Genomic DNA, 14,531 nt, shown 5'->3' on the forward strand with positions numbered 1-14,531 from the left:
TACGTTCTGTGTGTACGACCTGTTTGACAAGAATAACGACACATTTTTCAAAAGAAAACGTCCAACTTTCTTTTCTTTCTTTTTATTTAAATTTTTAAAGGAAAAAGACTTCAAAGTCTTTTCTTCAACAGCACTTTTTTATGTATACATGTATGCCTTATGATTAAAAGATTGACATCTCAACACACAGATGTTACATGTTGGTATGCTACCGTTTGAATTTCAATAACTGCACAAACAGGAAGAACATTACGGTTACGAAGGAAAAGAACGAAAACACGATGCCCAAATGTCCCGGGGAGTCCAACACCCCAATCCGCCGGATATTTCCCTCTATTTTTGCACGCATCTCGATCTTTCTCATGGAAAACATAAAGTTCACAAGGAAAATATACACAAGGCACCTAGTTCATTTATATATCAAACGATCATCATCGCAATGAATATACGCTGGGATAGATAAAAACTTGGAAGCTGATAATAATATGCAGACTAAATGACTTTCGACCTCTTCGTCTGAAAGCCCAAAAACACTCGAAGAATATATATATATATAAATTGTAGTTGTATACAAAAGCAAAGAAATTAAACATAAGAGATGAAAAAATTGTCGCAATGGCAAGGCTGTGTACTCCTGTATCGTCACGATGAAGAGGCGTTGTGAAGCTCTTGTGGTTTTCTTTTGTTTTTCTTCTTCTTTTGTTTCCACACTCAAATCTGAATGTTAGTGGTAGCGTTGAAAAGAGCGGACGAGCGTTTCACTCGCGAGCCTTGATTGTTCTGCTGATGGCGTTTCTCGTCGCTAGAGTCGCCTGTATCGATTCCAGAGTCCTCTTCTCCCACACGGCTAGAGGTGGTGGTAGTAACGGAAGATGAAGAGGACACCGGACTCGACTCAACTATCTCTTTCAGTACTTCAGTGACGTGAGTGAAGAAGTCTGGAACGCCTTCATAGCCTGAGAAAAATTGAAACGAACCAGACATCCATACACAACAGATTAGTTAGCTGTTATAAGATACCAGCCCACACGATTAAATTACGTCAGCAATGGCCTTAAACGAGGACACACAACTGATAGGCTGACCAGCGCAAACCGCCCTAATCAGATTAGATTATCTGAATGCGTACCTGGAAATGCATTGATGTCAATAATGGCATAATGCCCAGTATTCTTTTCCACAACAATGTCAACGCCAAAAAGATTCATTTCTAGGGCGACACGCAGCATAGACATGACCCTGTCGAGTAGGTCTCCATTGATAGTTGGATGGGCATTGCATTTTTCATCGTCATCTAAAACGCTCAATAGGGAGACGGAATCAGGTTTCGATACATCGTGGCTATCGAAAAATATGGTTGGTATTTCTGCCATGGAAAAAAAAATCAAGATTTAGCCACGTTAAATTTAGATGATTAATTCAGTTGAAACAAACTATTTATACCGGCAGCGCTAAAATTCTTTAGCGATGGTCTTTCGACCACAAAGTATTTCTTGCCAATAACAAATATCTTAAAAAGCACGGCATCGTGGGGAATAAAAGTCTGAGCAACACATGGTGGTTCACAGTCCTTGACTGCTCCTTCATGAAATATTATTGACATCTGGAGATGTGCACAAATTAGTTAAATTTTTGTCTAAAGTCAAAAGCTAACAAAATATCTTACCTGGTGAGCCATTTTGGAGCCATGGGCAACAGCAGGTTTGCATACTATAAGACAAATGCAGGATCAATGATTTTTTGTGTCTTAAAGTTGTGAATAATAAATCACCTACCAAATGGATATCTTACTCCAGCTTCTCTGAGTTTTCTTATGTTTTCATCAACATCAGAACTAACTAAATCAACAAACGGTGGGACAAACACTTCACCTGTAATGTTAGAAAAGATTAAAGTTTTCCATAAAAACTGACTAAACTATATAAAGCATACCAGCCTTATGCAGATCACTGTTATTAATTTTGCTGTATGTTTGATATCTGTCAAGGAGCTGACGAAGATTGTCAAATGGATCAATGATTTTAATTTTAGGATTGGCACAAATAAAGCGTTCAAAAGATTGAACAATGGTAAGACTCTGTAAAAACAATTTGGATTAAAGTTGATGAAAAAGTTCTATCAAGGTCTAAGATGTTACCTCTTGATCACCAAGGTCAGCTTGTGCTATAACATCAGTCATCTTGTGAATGATGACAGAAAATGGACCCTGGTCTTCAATTGGAAGGTTAAAGTTAATCTGAAATCATTTACATAACTCAAATTTAACCTGAAAATCAGTTATCATGTTTAATGTATCAACATACCTTGACCAAGTCAAGTCCAGCTTCATCACAAATTCCATGAAACTCTTCTAAATTAAATTTCTTACTTTTTTTTTCACTGAACCAATAGCCAACTCTATGCCGTGGTGAGGTAATGTCAGTACCCATGATGTGACAGCTATAAGGTTTTCAAAGAAAACACCATTAAGCACTCTCAGCAGCAATGGGGAATGTAACTCGATTGAGAGCTAGAAACACTTCCAACATAGAAGGGTTTACACATGTGTCTCTCACAGATTATTGTGCTAACTGCAAACCACAAATGATAAGACAGCCCCTCAAAATGTTGATACCTAATCTAACCATAACCTAATTTGCAGTGAAAAGCACCATATAAAAAACTCTATTTGCTGAAGGTGTTTTGGGCAACACCATGATATTAAAACTATAAAATTTCATATATATGCTACCTGCTTCAGATTTCGTCACGTGTATACCGAAGGGAAACCTTTCACAAACGAAAGTATAAGGCCAATCAGGAAGACCAGCAAACGTTTGGCGTTTTCCATAGGCTCGTCCGCACTTCTAGCCTTTCGTTGATAATGATAAATTTCGAAACAAACTCCAGTCTTTAAAACTATCGCTGGCGATCGCGATTGTATACACAACACACGCACACCCGGTTATTCAGAATAGGCCCCAGCTTTAAGACGGGAAAAGATAAGGGTATGTCAGTCGGTCCCTGTGTATAACAAATGGATAAAATCATTCCGTTATTCCGCGCAACGACGCTTTCATTTTTAAAGATTTACTAAACTTTTTCTTTAATGAATAAACCACAATTTTGCTGGTACTGCAATAATTTAACAAATATTTTATATTTTTGTATAGTAATAAAAATTAGATTTTTAACCATCTAGTGGTTTTAACTAATTCTTGGATAAGAACTTTCGCTTCAGAAATCCCACGCTATAGCCTTGAAACTTAAAAAAAAAAATTCTGCGTCGTTGATTTTAACCGAGGGAACTATAGCTAGCAGCGATAAAAAAAAAAGTAAAATAAAAACCATAGATTGACGAAATCCCGACGTCCCTTTTGCGACGCAAGCTGCCATATGAAAGAAAATACTAACGATGCGGTGCTGTGGTAACTTTCAAGTCAGGTTTCATAGACAATGCTCTTTATCCTACGATTACGGCTATTAACATAGCCTATAATGGCATATTTCTCGTTAAGAGTTTTTCAGCACTGATGGTTCTGTTGTGCTGTAGAATCCCATTTTCGGAATGTGTGTCAAACGTGGAAATGTACGCCACAACGCATTAAACACATGGATAAACAACAAAAACGTAACATGGTTATGTCAGGCTCTCGCATTTTTTTTTACTTGAAAGTTACGACACTAGTTATTGCGAAGAACACGTTTACACGCGAAATCCACCTAAAACCGGAATCCAATTTTGAATGGAAGAAATTCTCAGGAAAAAAAAGCAATCTTATAAAACTATGTTCACATGCTACTAACTTAAAGATCGCTCTCAAATTTTACGCGTTTGTTTTTCGTGTTGGCTTCAGAGGCAGACGTAATCCGCTTGAAGGGCAAATTGTTTGAGTTCCCTACACCAGAACTTTCAGTCGAGTCGTCCGATTGGTCCAGAATTTTGGCAATGGAAGGTGTAATGCTGAATTCCGAACCGCTAAAGCTGATATCGTCAAGGTGAACTGGATAGGCTCCATCGGTTTCTCCGAGAACGACTGGGGCTTCGAGCTGGACAATATCCATCACCTTATTATCATTGCTGAAGAAATAGTTGGAACCGGGAGTGGGCGCCGGCCCTAAGTAGCGTGGACTTGGCATATCGATGAACACACTGGGGGGAGGAGCGATACTCTCTTGGCTGATTTCGCTGTCGTTGGGACTCGCAGGTTGATCGGATTTGGATTGTCCTCGGAAGGAGGTCGAAGTAAGACGCATTACCTCCACCGAGTTGAAATGCAGCACAAAGAGATAAGGCCCTCGATAGGCAAATGCCAACGGCAATCGAGTCCATTTGACATCCTCTTTGCGACTTCGTCTTCCATATCTGGACAAATAAAATAGTTAAACTTAGAAATGGTATTTGTAACGGAAAGCTATTCAAACATACCCATCGACGAAGATTCCAAACTCGTGGTAACACAAGAGAAATTCGGTTTCGCCTCTTCGCGGTGTCACATCCAATATCGCTACAGGGAAGCTGTGGACTTGTTTTAGACCAAAGACCACATACGCCAATGAAGCATCTGAGGCATCCAGGAATTCTTCGGCCGAATAGTTGCTCAAATCGACTTCGTAGAAACGATCGCAACCGACCAGCACTGAATGCTCGGTAAAATAGATGCAGCTACACGTTTCCGATACGATGAGTTCTTTTCGCAAAACAAAGGCGCTATTGTTGCTGTTCCATTTGAACAATTTAACGCGATCTTGCGTAGCCGCGCAAAGGAAAATATCATCCTTTTCCAAAGTTGATATGTCAAACAAATGACAGTCATCGCAATTCGGAACAACTTCCACTTCTAAAGTCGGCTGAGCGATTTGTATGGTATCTGCGCATCCCTGTAAAACGCGCAATTCTGTCAAAACCAGTTGACGATCAACGCCAACGATCATCAGGACAGCGCTTAGTTTTGGAACTAGGACGATTTGCTGGACGTTGGTAACACCTTCAATCTTCACAAGATCTTTGCGGCTACTCTGGGGGCGGTAACTAAACAAACCTTCCTTGGCTCCAATGAGTAAGACTCCTTCGCTGATTGGGACGATGCAGTTGACGTCGAGCGGGTTTTCCAATCGCAAAACTAATTTGGGTTTGCGGTGCGCTTGAATCGCTGATTGCCGATTGGATTCTGCTTGAGTGACGGCTTCAAGAGCACTCACCCAGGCTTTTTTGTGCTGGAAATTGAGAGCCAGAACCAACAAAGTACGGCCGGGCCAGCAGGTCGTAAGTGGAACTGATTCAATCATGAACATGTATGGCACGTCTGTTTTGGCAGTGGCAAAGACTTCTGATTGCGCCACAGCACTGTGTATGGCAACAGTGCTACCGTCAGTTGGCCGCAAATCAAAAGTGTCGGTCGGTTGCATGTTATCCGAGGAAGGTTCATGGTCGTAAATACAAAGTTTAGTACCCATTAGCTACGAAATTGACAATGAAAAGAACGCATAAGACTTTGGAGAACCAGGATTACAACATTCTTGTGATTAATACCTTCATATACTTGCGCTCCCAGCAGGTGGCTTTTCCAGGTCGGGGAATTTTAACCCAGCCTTTCATGTGTAGCAAAGACGCCGGAATACTATCACCATTTTGGCTGCTTGCCTCCTGGCCAAAAACGTTGCCGAAATGTTCAGCTAAACCCACTGGCAGACCGCAAGTGCTTGGCAAATGAGCAGCACACTTTGCATGAGCAGAAGCTCCGCAATCTTGACACACCGAGACTTGACGTCCAAAGTGGATCGAATCTAGACAGACAGCACAATTGGTTGCTCGCATGACCATCTGTGACTGGAGACGATGGGGAATGTTGTGGTGCATACGTTGGCTAGCCAACCCGATGCTGCTTGTTGATGGCGAAGATTGCTAAGATATCACGTTAAGACATTAGTAAACGTACCTAGCAACCTCAAACATCAGAAAAACAACGTTTAATTACTTGTGTTCCAGGAGACTGAGTCAAACGGCTTAACGTTCGATGAGGAATACTCGGTGTTGCCATTTGGCATTTGACGACATCATGGCTCGCGGTTGGCGTTTTGGTAAGATCTTTGGCACTAGATGATCTAGAAGAATAATCATTCTTGGCAGCAGCCAATTCAGCTTTGCACTTGTTCAGTTGCTCAGTCAGGGCACGGCATTGAGCCGTCTTCTTCTCAAGATTGGATTCGAGCTCCCGGTATGCCAGTGGAATACTTGGTTGGTTTTCCTTCTTGCTTGATCCAAAGATTTTATCAGTGAAAGTCGATTTTTTCTTTGGTTGCTCTGCCTTTGCCTGCAGGAAATCAATCAATTTGGTTTGTTGGGCAATTGTCGATTCGTACTTCAATTCCCGCTCGTTGTGCATCACACGAGTAGTTTCAATTTGAGCTTCCAAGCGGATGATGTCGTTTTTGTATCCTTCTGCTTTCGAGATGGCCTGCTCCAAACCTTCGCTTAAAACCGCATTGGAATTCTTGACTGAAATCAATTGAGTTCGCAAGGCAGATGATTCTTCTTTAAGCTTAATATTCTCCTCGTCGAGGATTGCAATTTTTCTCCCCATGCTTTTCACCGACATCTCGGAATCAGCCAACTGCTGATCAAGTTCACTGACTTGCGCATTTAATTCGTTAATTGTAATAGCATTTTCAGATGTTTGCTTTTGAAGTTGGCTGATGCGTGATTCAGTGTCAGACTCGCAACTATTGAGCCGCGATTCCACGTCACGCAGTCGGCTCTCAGTGAATAATTTCAAAGACTTTTCTTCATTAACTTGTTGCTTGGCCTTACGAACTTCTTGTTTCAGACGATCTATTTCCTGTGACAACTCTGTCTTTTCTTTTTCAAACTGAGATTGTTTCGTGTCTATTCCTTTGACAATATTATCATAATCCTGAAATAAAACCATAAGCTAATGTAGCTTACTGTTCGAAATAAACCTAAATATGACAAAACAAATACCTGCAGTTGCTCGTCCATCAGCGTCATTGTTTCTTTAAGTATGTTCAGATTTTTCTCACCTTCTTCAACTTTCTTTTTCTCTTCCTGCAAAAGTGTTTGCATTTCTTTCTTTTCTTCAACCAACCTTGAAATTCTCTCTTCTGCTCTCTGCACTTCAGATTCCAAAGTGGATTTCAAACGTTGGCAGATTGACATCTCGTCCTGAATATTGGAAAGCAAATTTAAATATTAGAAAGGACTCTGACAACTTCAGAGAAAGCGAGACCACCTTAACGAACTGAAGTTCTCGGCGCAACTCCCGAGCAGCACTTGCGGTTTTATTGGCCTCTTCTAAGTCTTTCTCGTTATCGGCGTGCGCTTTTTCCTTTTCGGTTAGAAGATTTTGCAGAGCTGTGAGTTCGCTTTTTGCTTGCGCTATGTCGCTCCGTAAGGATTCGATTTCTTCGTCTTTAACCTGGTGAATAAGGTAGAAAAACGCGTCAGGCCAATGTACTTAAACTATGAAAAAGATAAAGCGAATATACCTTCAACTTCCCTTCCCACAACTTGGAATCTTCCTTGAGCTTTGCGATTTCGTTTTCGCTGGTTTTAGTTTCGCGGTTTGCGATGCGCAGATCGATTTTGGCATCATTGAGCTCCTTTTCCTTCTTATACAATTCCGTCTGAGTTTGTCGCGATTTTTCGCGTTCAAGCGTCAAATTTTCACGACTTCTCTCAAGCTGCTGTTCCAGTTTAGCCACTTGACCTTCCAAAAATACAATCTTCTGTTTGCTTTCCTCCAGCTCAGGGAAAACGGATTGATTGTTTGACTGAACTGACTCGTGGTTAGAGAGCTGAACTACGAGGTCTTGATTCTTCTGCTCCAGACGTTCAACAGCTTCTCGCATGTCCACAACGATGGTTTCATACTTTTGTAGGTGCATCGTTTCTCTCAGCGAAATCTCAGCAACCTGTTTTTGTAGCTCCAGCCGCATGTCTGCCGCGCTTCGTAAGTCAGCTTCAAGTTGCTTCACTCTACTCTCTAATTCTCCTTCGCGAATCGAGAAGCTGGTTTCGAAGCCGGTTTTCCATTGAAGAGTGTCGTCTAAACTTCTCTGAAGTTGATCAGCCCTCTCTCGCAACTTTTGACATTCGGTCAAATACGTTTTCAAACTACCTTCTAATTCCTATTTTGGTGGCATAAGAAAACGAATTAAAAAACCAGATCATTTTCACTTGCGTCGAATAATTTACCTTAATGCGATTTTCCTTTTGTTGAAGGATTTTGTCTTCCAAATAACTGATTTTTTCTTGGTATTCAGATTCTCGCTCATTTAACTGTGACATCCAACGTCGCTCTTCTGATTCGAGTCGCTTGTTATAATCGGCCTCTGATTTCTGAATTTGATCTTCCAGTTCTTGGATTTTCTTCGACAGCTCTGATTTAGCAGTTTTCTCTCGCTCAAGTTGGAGTTGAGTTTGTATCAGTGCGTCGCTCGATGGAGGCGTTTGTTGTATGCAAATACTGGCGCGTTTTTCTCCCATTCGATGACCACGAGCAGCAAGCTCTTTGTATTTTGTAGACTTTGCTTTCCAATTTTCGCAGTCTCCCTCAAGTTTGGCTACGGCCGCTAGAGAAGTTTTCAAAATTTCTTTCTGTTCGGTCAATTGGTTTTCAGCTTCCGTTAGTGCTTGTTTCCATACCTTTAAATATAATACAAGATTACATAATGTTACTGACGGAACAAAATGTTTTTATCTATATAACATTACCTGAGCCTCGTTGCGCAGTTTATTTTCATTCTTTTCTGCAATTTTTTCCCAGTTACGTTTCATATCGTTTACCATTTCTACAACTTTGGCTTCGTTTTTTAGTCGCTCAGATTTTTCTAGTTCTAATACTCGACGGTTGTTGTCGGCATCCTTTTGCGCGCGTGCCAATTGTTTTTCTAGAGTGTCACGTTGCTGTTCCAGGCGAACAATTTTCTGGTCTTGAAGGTCTTTATTCCATTGCTTATTGTCATGCTCCTGCTGAATTTTCTGTTTTCTCAATTCAGAGATTTCCTTAGTCTTCGAACTCAGTTGAGCTTCTAGTTCCGTAATCCTCTTTTTGAACTCAATGGATGAAGCTGTCGATTCAGCTTGACTGACAAGACTGCCTTCTTTAACATGAGTGAATCCAATAAAAGGTAAATTTCTACCACTAGGGGATTGCGCATTCTTTAAATTGATGGTCGAGGGGGTTTTGAGATAGTCGCTATCGAAGTCCTCAAAATTTGAAGTATCGTCCAAACCAACTATGACCGGTACGTAGGGTGGCGATTTTTCCCGCAAGGCATTCCAATCGATGCTTGCAAAAAATGGATGGTGGATCAATTTCTGATATCCCAATCGTGATCCAGCATCGCAGAGCAGGCCTGATATCAAGTTGCTAAATTCTGGACTCACTACCTTCGAAGGAAACGAGAAGGAGTTTTTGAAATTCATGATGTTGCCATAGGTGGTGCTCATTTTCTCAGATCCAAACGGTGTAGAGCCGTACACCATTTCATATGCCATAATACCCAAGGACCAATAATCGCATTCGACTCCATAACCGCCAGCGAAGTGTCCAACGTTATTCATTGAAAGCAAAACTTCAGGAGCTTTTGGGTGGCAAACAAAAACCATTAACGTTAGCCCTCAATTAAACTAGCAAAAACAATTTACCGATATATTCGGGCGTTCCGATGGCTATTTCGCTTCGAACGAAACCTGATGAATCCAGTTTGGCTGCCGAACCAAAGTCTGCCAACTTCATGTGTCCAAGTCGATCAAGCAGCACATTTTCAGGTTTAATATCTCTGTGGACGTACCCCATGGAATGAAGGGTATGTAAAGCAAGGACCATTTCCGCTAAATAAAAACGGGCTTCGTCTTCTGCCAGTGTTCCGTCACGACGGCTTAATAAAGACAGTAAATCCCCACCTGGGTGAAATTCCATTACCTTAAGGAGAATAGAAACAGCATAAGTTGAAATTATTTGCACAGTTTTTCCCAAAGAAAGACATTACAAGATAAAGATTCTCCTGATCTTGAAAGGAGCAATGCAATGCTGTCAGCCATTCTGACTTTGCTTTTGCCATGATGTCTTTCTCTTCTTCATAAAAGGAAATCTATTGATTGAGAAAAAAATTTAATATTTGTGTGATATGTGACACAAAAAACATTATCTTACATTTTGTTTGGCAAGGGTGTCAGCTTTTTTTATAATTTTCATTGCATAGACATCTCCTGTCTGTTTTTCTTTGACAAGATGGACTTCTCCAAAATGACCCCGTCCAATCACTTTTCTCAGCTCAAAATCACCAACATTTACTCTGAGTTTCCTGAGTTTGGTTACAACTGGTTGATCTAGACATTTGCAATAAAAAGTTTAGCATTTAACCTTAAATTTGTTTCACTTTTATCATACATCTGTCCACAAAGTTTACGGTATGGATATCCTTTTTTGTAATGTCAGTGCTGCACTCATCATAGAGTACCAAGAGAGCATCTATGAGTCCATCTTTTGTAAGCTGTCGCTGATCCTTGTCTCCATCAAAAAGATTCCTCCGCCCCAGTAAAATATGTTGTAAAAGAGAGTTCCTCACACAAATGGGTTCCGATGACGGTGTCGTCATTTCTGTGATTTGAAACGGTTTCTAAGGCCCAATACAAAATAAAAACATTCATCAAATGGTGCCTCAAACTGTGGTTAGGGAAATTGAACATCTAATCACTTTTGGATGCAAATCTGAAAGAAAAAACATTGAATTCACTGTCTAGAGTGTTTACTATCCAACTTCTTTTCTTTGTCACGTATACACTTTTCAGTTTACGAAAAACCTATAACAACTTTTATTAGTGTAATTTACTTACCAGTTCCAGCCGTTTCTCATCGAATCCCGCCGTTGAATGTTGACTGTTGAAAAATACGAATTGGTTTGAATATCAGTCCTACGTTGCCATTTTTGTTATTTTCAAATGCAGTTCCAACTCCGAATGAACCCGTGGAGCACCAACCCCCCAAACGGGTGGGACTCAGCTACCGATTACGTCAAATGACTGACTACCGGAAGGTACTGTACTAGCACGACACACGAACATGTTTTTCCTTAATTTTATTTTTCAGCTTCACCGGCTTCACGCCGGTATCTTCGGGTAGCAAACTGGTTCTCAGGTAATCGGGGCCGAGCCCTACGAACAGACAAGAGCCAGACCCCATTAACCGTCGTAGGGAAATGAAAAGTGTGGCAACATGCTACATGACGAGGTTGAATTGTTGTCTGTCAGTGCACGACAATTCACTGCTCCGGCTTTACATTTTGGTTCAATAAAAAAAAAAACTTGGGCCATCAACTTAGAATACTAGACGCAGTTCTCAGTTTTTCATCATGGTAATATAGTACAATATTATTGAAAGTCTTCATACTTATTTTGAATCTTGTCTTAAATTAGGCTCGTCGTTATGACACACGTACAACCATCTTTTCCCCTGAAGGTATGCGTCAAAAACAAATTCTTCCACAGAGTTTGACTAGATTTAAATGTTCAAAACATAATGAAATACAAATTTTTAGGTCGACTGTATCAAGTCGAGTATGCCATGGAAGCCATTGGCCATGCAGGAACTTGCTTAGGTAAGGTGTTTTCATTCTTAATCAAAATCAAAATCATTTAACCTTCCTTTACCAACAACAAATACATTGCTATGCAGGGATTTTAGCTTCAGATGGTATTGTGTTGGCAGCTGAGAGGCGCAATACCAACAAACTCTTAGATGAAGTTTTTTTCTCTGAGAAAATCTATCAACTCAATGCTGACATGGTCTGCAGTGTAGCGGGAATCACTTCTGATGCCAATGTCTTGACTAATGAACTCCGCCTCATCTCTCAACGATACCTTCTTCAATATGGAGAATCTATCCCATGTGAACAGCTGGTTTCTTGGCTGTGTGATGTCAAACAAGCTTACACTCAGTATGGTGGTAAAAGGCCTTTTGGTGTGTCACTCCTGTATGCAGGATGGGATCATCAATATGGCTTTCAACTGTACCAGTCAGATCCTTCAGGAAACTATGGTGGATGGAAAGCAACTTGCATTGGAAATAACAGTGCAGCTGCAGTATCCATGCTTAAGCAAGTATGTTAATTAAATTCTATAAATTGCTTTCAGATAAACAAAGCCATTTTAAACAGGAATACAAAGAAGGAGAAACTAAAATTGACGACGCTTTGGCTTTGGCTATCCGTGTTATGAGCAAAACCATGGATGCCACTAAGCTTACTCCTGACAAACTGGAACTGGCTACACTCACACGACATGATAATAAAACCTATATCAAAGTTCTCCCCGTCGCTCAGGTCAAAACCCTGATTGCCGATCATGAGAAAAAAGAAGCTGCTGAAGCTGCGAAATCCAAACCGACTACCGCCTCTTAAAAATCTTCTTTGTGTTTCACAACTTTGATTATTTTGGATTCTGAAACTTGGAAATATACCTTTCTGGTATTAATACCTGTGCTCAGTTTCATTTATTTCCGTCTTCGATTTCATTTTTATTCCTATGAAGAAACGTGATTTTAATTATGAATACGGGAAACGGTTCTTAAAGATTTACATGACAAAAATTCACGGTTTACTGAACAGTAATGCATAAGTTGAAAGTTTTTCAGTTTACGGTGATATAATCGTTTGATAGATCAGAATGAGAAGCTAGGTATTTTGTAGCCGTTAAGGCCTTCTATCGTTCTTAATTAAGAAGAACAACAGTTCCTTAAGGAAATTTAAAGTAGCTTAATTATATGGCCAAGACTTCCGTTCGGGTTTTTAAAAACCACGACATTTGTCTGGTCATGGGGCTCTCTGTTGGCAAATGTACTGTCTCAGTTCCCAATCGTACAATTTATTGTGGCGAATCGTTATTAGGGTGGATTACCTGACATGGTAAGGTATCGTTGCCATCCTTTTGCGGTTAAATTTTGCCGAATGTGAAGACCGATCAGCAAAGAATGCCACTGTCTTCCGCTGTACGAAAGCCCGGAATTGCAAATTGAACAGAAGGACCGGTAACAGAGGATGGTAAACCACAGACAATCGCACTGGTGAAAGCAAGACATAACGTTACCAAAAACTAGAATAAGACGCTGGAGATGGATTGGCTGGGCGTGAAGGCGGAGCCATTTCAGCTAAGTATAAAATACGAACGTGTAGGTTACAATTGGCATCAGTCCTCAAGTTTCATTACACGGCAGCTATTTCAAGATAAAATCCAAAGGTATTAACTTTCTAGGCATCATGCGAAGCAGCATTTCCCAGGTACAGGCAATACGAGCCTTTATTTATTTCATCACAAAAACAGACCTAGCACATGATTGATACATTTTTTTTTTCTTTTAGTTTGTTACTCTTCTTTCACTGACAGTTTTCTACTTAGTAGTCATCGGATTTAATGGAATCTTGGCAGAAGAATATGCCAACCTGAGAAAAATGGAAGTTGAACATCGGCGTAATCTTTTGGGAAACCTCACCGAGACGCGCGATCATTACAGTGGACATGGTTCACATGGATATAATAGGGGACCTTATTCATCAACATCACAAGACAAATATAAGAGACCTAAGCCAGACTATTTAGCACCAAAACCACAATCTAAACCATCAACGTCGTCACATTTACCGTACAAAGCTTTGAATCAAGCTCCGGCTTATAAAGCACCATCTTACACTCCCCCAGCCTACAATCCAGTAGCATACAGCCAACCTGCTTACAGTCCTCCAACTAACAAACCTCCAGCCTCCAGTTCGCCAGCTTACAGTGCTCCAGTATACAATTCACCAACTTACAGTCCTCCTGCTTATAACCCACCTGCATACAGTTCTCCAACCTACACTCCGAAAGGTGTTGAATCTCCTGCTTACACAGAATCACCAGGTAACAAATCACCAGCCTATCCTTCCTCAGCATACAGCGAGGCCCCAGCATCAGAGCCTGAATATCCTTATCAAAACATTCCAGAAAAAAATAATGGTGTCAGGAAGGGAATTTTTCATAACAGTGATTTCCCAAAGTTTGATGACTTTGTTCAACATGTTGAGAGCATCAAATTTGATCAATTTAAAATTTAGGTTATGAATTAACTATTGCCTATATTTATGCATTACATAGCAAGTTGAAGCAAAAATTCATTCTGCAATTCATCCCTTGATTTTTAAAACATACCTTACCTTGTTTGAATTTTATTCTAGAATGTCTTTGCTCCATCACTTCACTTGTTATTTTCAATGATATTCAACAAAATTTGTAAACCTATGTTTATTGAATAAACATATGTATGTCTAATTGTCTACAACCGCTTTTTTGCGATAACTGTAACAAGAATGTGAAAAACAAAAGGCCACTGTCGAAACAAGAGAATATAAATCTACAAACAGTTGAAGATCAATGCTCACTAGATGAGTCATACATTTGAATGAGGCGCTTCAGAGGCTAACGCATGACGCCATGTTGAATATCGCCTTTCGTTGCGCGATTGTTTTTCCGAACATGCATCGTCTGCACAGTGCACTCT

General features: G+C 40.4%; 4 protein-coding genes across 4 annotated transcripts; 2 read left to right on the forward strand and 2 right to left on the reverse strand.

The window, feature by feature from the left end:
- Positions 1-187: 187 nt before the first annotated feature.
- LOC130689373 (inositol-tetrakisphosphate 1-kinase-like) lies at positions 188-3,005 on the reverse strand. Its single transcript, XM_057512334.2, has 9 exons — positions 2,732-3,005; positions 2,304-2,439; positions 2,138-2,236; positions 1,933-2,077; positions 1,776-1,871; positions 1,667-1,710; positions 1,444-1,603; positions 1,130-1,366; positions 188-956 (listed from the first exon to the last, which is right to left on the reverse strand). Exons 2-9 carry the CDS (start codon positions 2,427-2,429, stop codon positions 712-714), a joined length of 1,152 nt encoding a protein of 383 aa, XP_057368317.1. The 5' UTR covers positions 2,430-2,439; positions 2,732-3,005; the 3' UTR covers positions 188-711.
- Positions 3,006-3,619: 614 nt separating this feature from the next.
- Positions 3,620-10,928, reverse strand: LOC130689367 (citron rho-interacting kinase-like). The gene is made up of 15 exons (XM_057512327.2): positions 10,841-10,928; positions 10,395-10,623; positions 10,158-10,333; positions 9,994-10,095; positions 9,650-9,926; positions 8,714-9,585; positions 8,195-8,644; positions 7,486-8,127; positions 7,230-7,415; positions 6,962-7,162; positions 5,958-6,893; positions 5,513-5,884; positions 4,409-5,439; positions 3,787-4,345; positions 3,620-3,702 (listed from the first exon to the last, which is right to left on the reverse strand). The coding sequence occupies exons 2-14, from the start codon at positions 10,600-10,602 to the stop codon at positions 3,787-3,789; spliced, it is 6,012 nt and encodes a 2,003-aa protein (XP_057368310.1). The 5' UTR covers positions 10,603-10,623; positions 10,841-10,928; the 3' UTR covers positions 3,620-3,702.
- Positions 10,929-11,210: 282 nt separating this feature from the next.
- On the forward strand, positions 11,211-12,473 carry LOC130689374 (proteasome subunit alpha type-4-like). Its single transcript, XM_057512335.1, has 5 exons — positions 11,211-11,358; positions 11,420-11,462; positions 11,542-11,601; positions 11,679-12,103; positions 12,160-12,473. The coding sequence occupies exons 1-5, from the start codon at positions 11,356-11,358 to the stop codon at positions 12,400-12,402; spliced, it is 774 nt and encodes a 257-aa protein (XP_057368318.1). The 5' UTR covers positions 11,211-11,355; the 3' UTR covers positions 12,403-12,473.
- A 689-nt stretch (positions 12,474-13,162) lies between these two features.
- LOC130689375 (uncharacterized) lies at positions 13,163-14,145 on the forward strand. The gene is made up of 2 exons (XM_057512337.2): positions 13,163-13,278; positions 13,360-14,145. The coding sequence occupies exons 1-2, from the start codon at positions 13,258-13,260 to the stop codon at positions 14,086-14,088; spliced, it is 750 nt and encodes a 249-aa protein (XP_057368320.1). The 5' UTR covers positions 13,163-13,257; the 3' UTR covers positions 14,089-14,145.
- Positions 14,146-14,531: the final 386 nt, after the last annotated feature.

The sequence above is a fragment of the Daphnia carinata genome, chromosome 2 (assembly GCF_022539665.2).
Source record: "Daphnia carinata strain CSIRO-1 chromosome 2, CSIRO_AGI_Dcar_HiC_V3, whole genome shotgun sequence".
NCBI classification, from domain to species: domain Eukaryota; kingdom Metazoa; phylum Arthropoda; class Branchiopoda; order Diplostraca; family Daphniidae; genus Daphnia; species Daphnia carinata.

Bases quoted from the DNA above. Each gene is read 5' to 3' on its own strand.
- LOC130689373 (XM_057512334.2), bottom strand. From the start codon at position 2,429: ATGGGTACTGACATTACCTCACCACGGCATAGAGTTGGCTATTGGTTC. The intron at 2,237-2,303 runs GTATGTTGATAC...AAATGATTTCAG, and splicing joins CTGGACTTGACTTGGTCAAG to ATTAACTTTAACCTTCCAAT. The intron at 1,367-1,443 runs GTATAAATAGTT...TTTCCATGGCAG, and splicing joins AAAGAATTTTAGCGCTGCCG to AAATACCAACCATATTTTTC.
- LOC130689367 (XM_057512327.2), bottom strand. From the start codon at position 10,602: ATGACGACACCGTCATCGGAACCCATTTGTGTGAGGAACTCTCTTTTA. The intron at 6,894-6,961 runs GTATTTGTTTTG...GTTTTATTTCAG, and splicing joins TGATGGACGAGCAACTGCAG to GATTATGATAATATTGTCAA. The intron at 5,885-5,957 runs GTAATTAAACGT...GTGATATCTTAG, and splicing joins CTCAGTCTCCTGGAACACAA to CAATCTTCGCCATCAACAAG.
- LOC130689374 (XM_057512335.1), top strand. The intron at 11,463-11,541 runs GTATGCGTCAAA...ACAAATTTTTAG, and splicing joins AACCATCTTTTCCCCTGAAG to GTCGACTGTATCAAGTCGAG. The intron at 11,602-11,678 runs GTAAGGTGTTTT...ATTGCTATGCAG, and splicing joins CCATGCAGGAACTTGCTTAG to GGATTTTAGCTTCAGATGGT.
- LOC130689375 (XM_057512337.2), top strand. From the start codon at position 13,258: ATGCGAAGCAGCATTTCCCAG. The intron at 13,279-13,359 runs GTACAGGCAATA...TTTTTCTTTTAG, and splicing joins TGCGAAGCAGCATTTCCCAG to TTTGTTACTCTTCTTTCACT.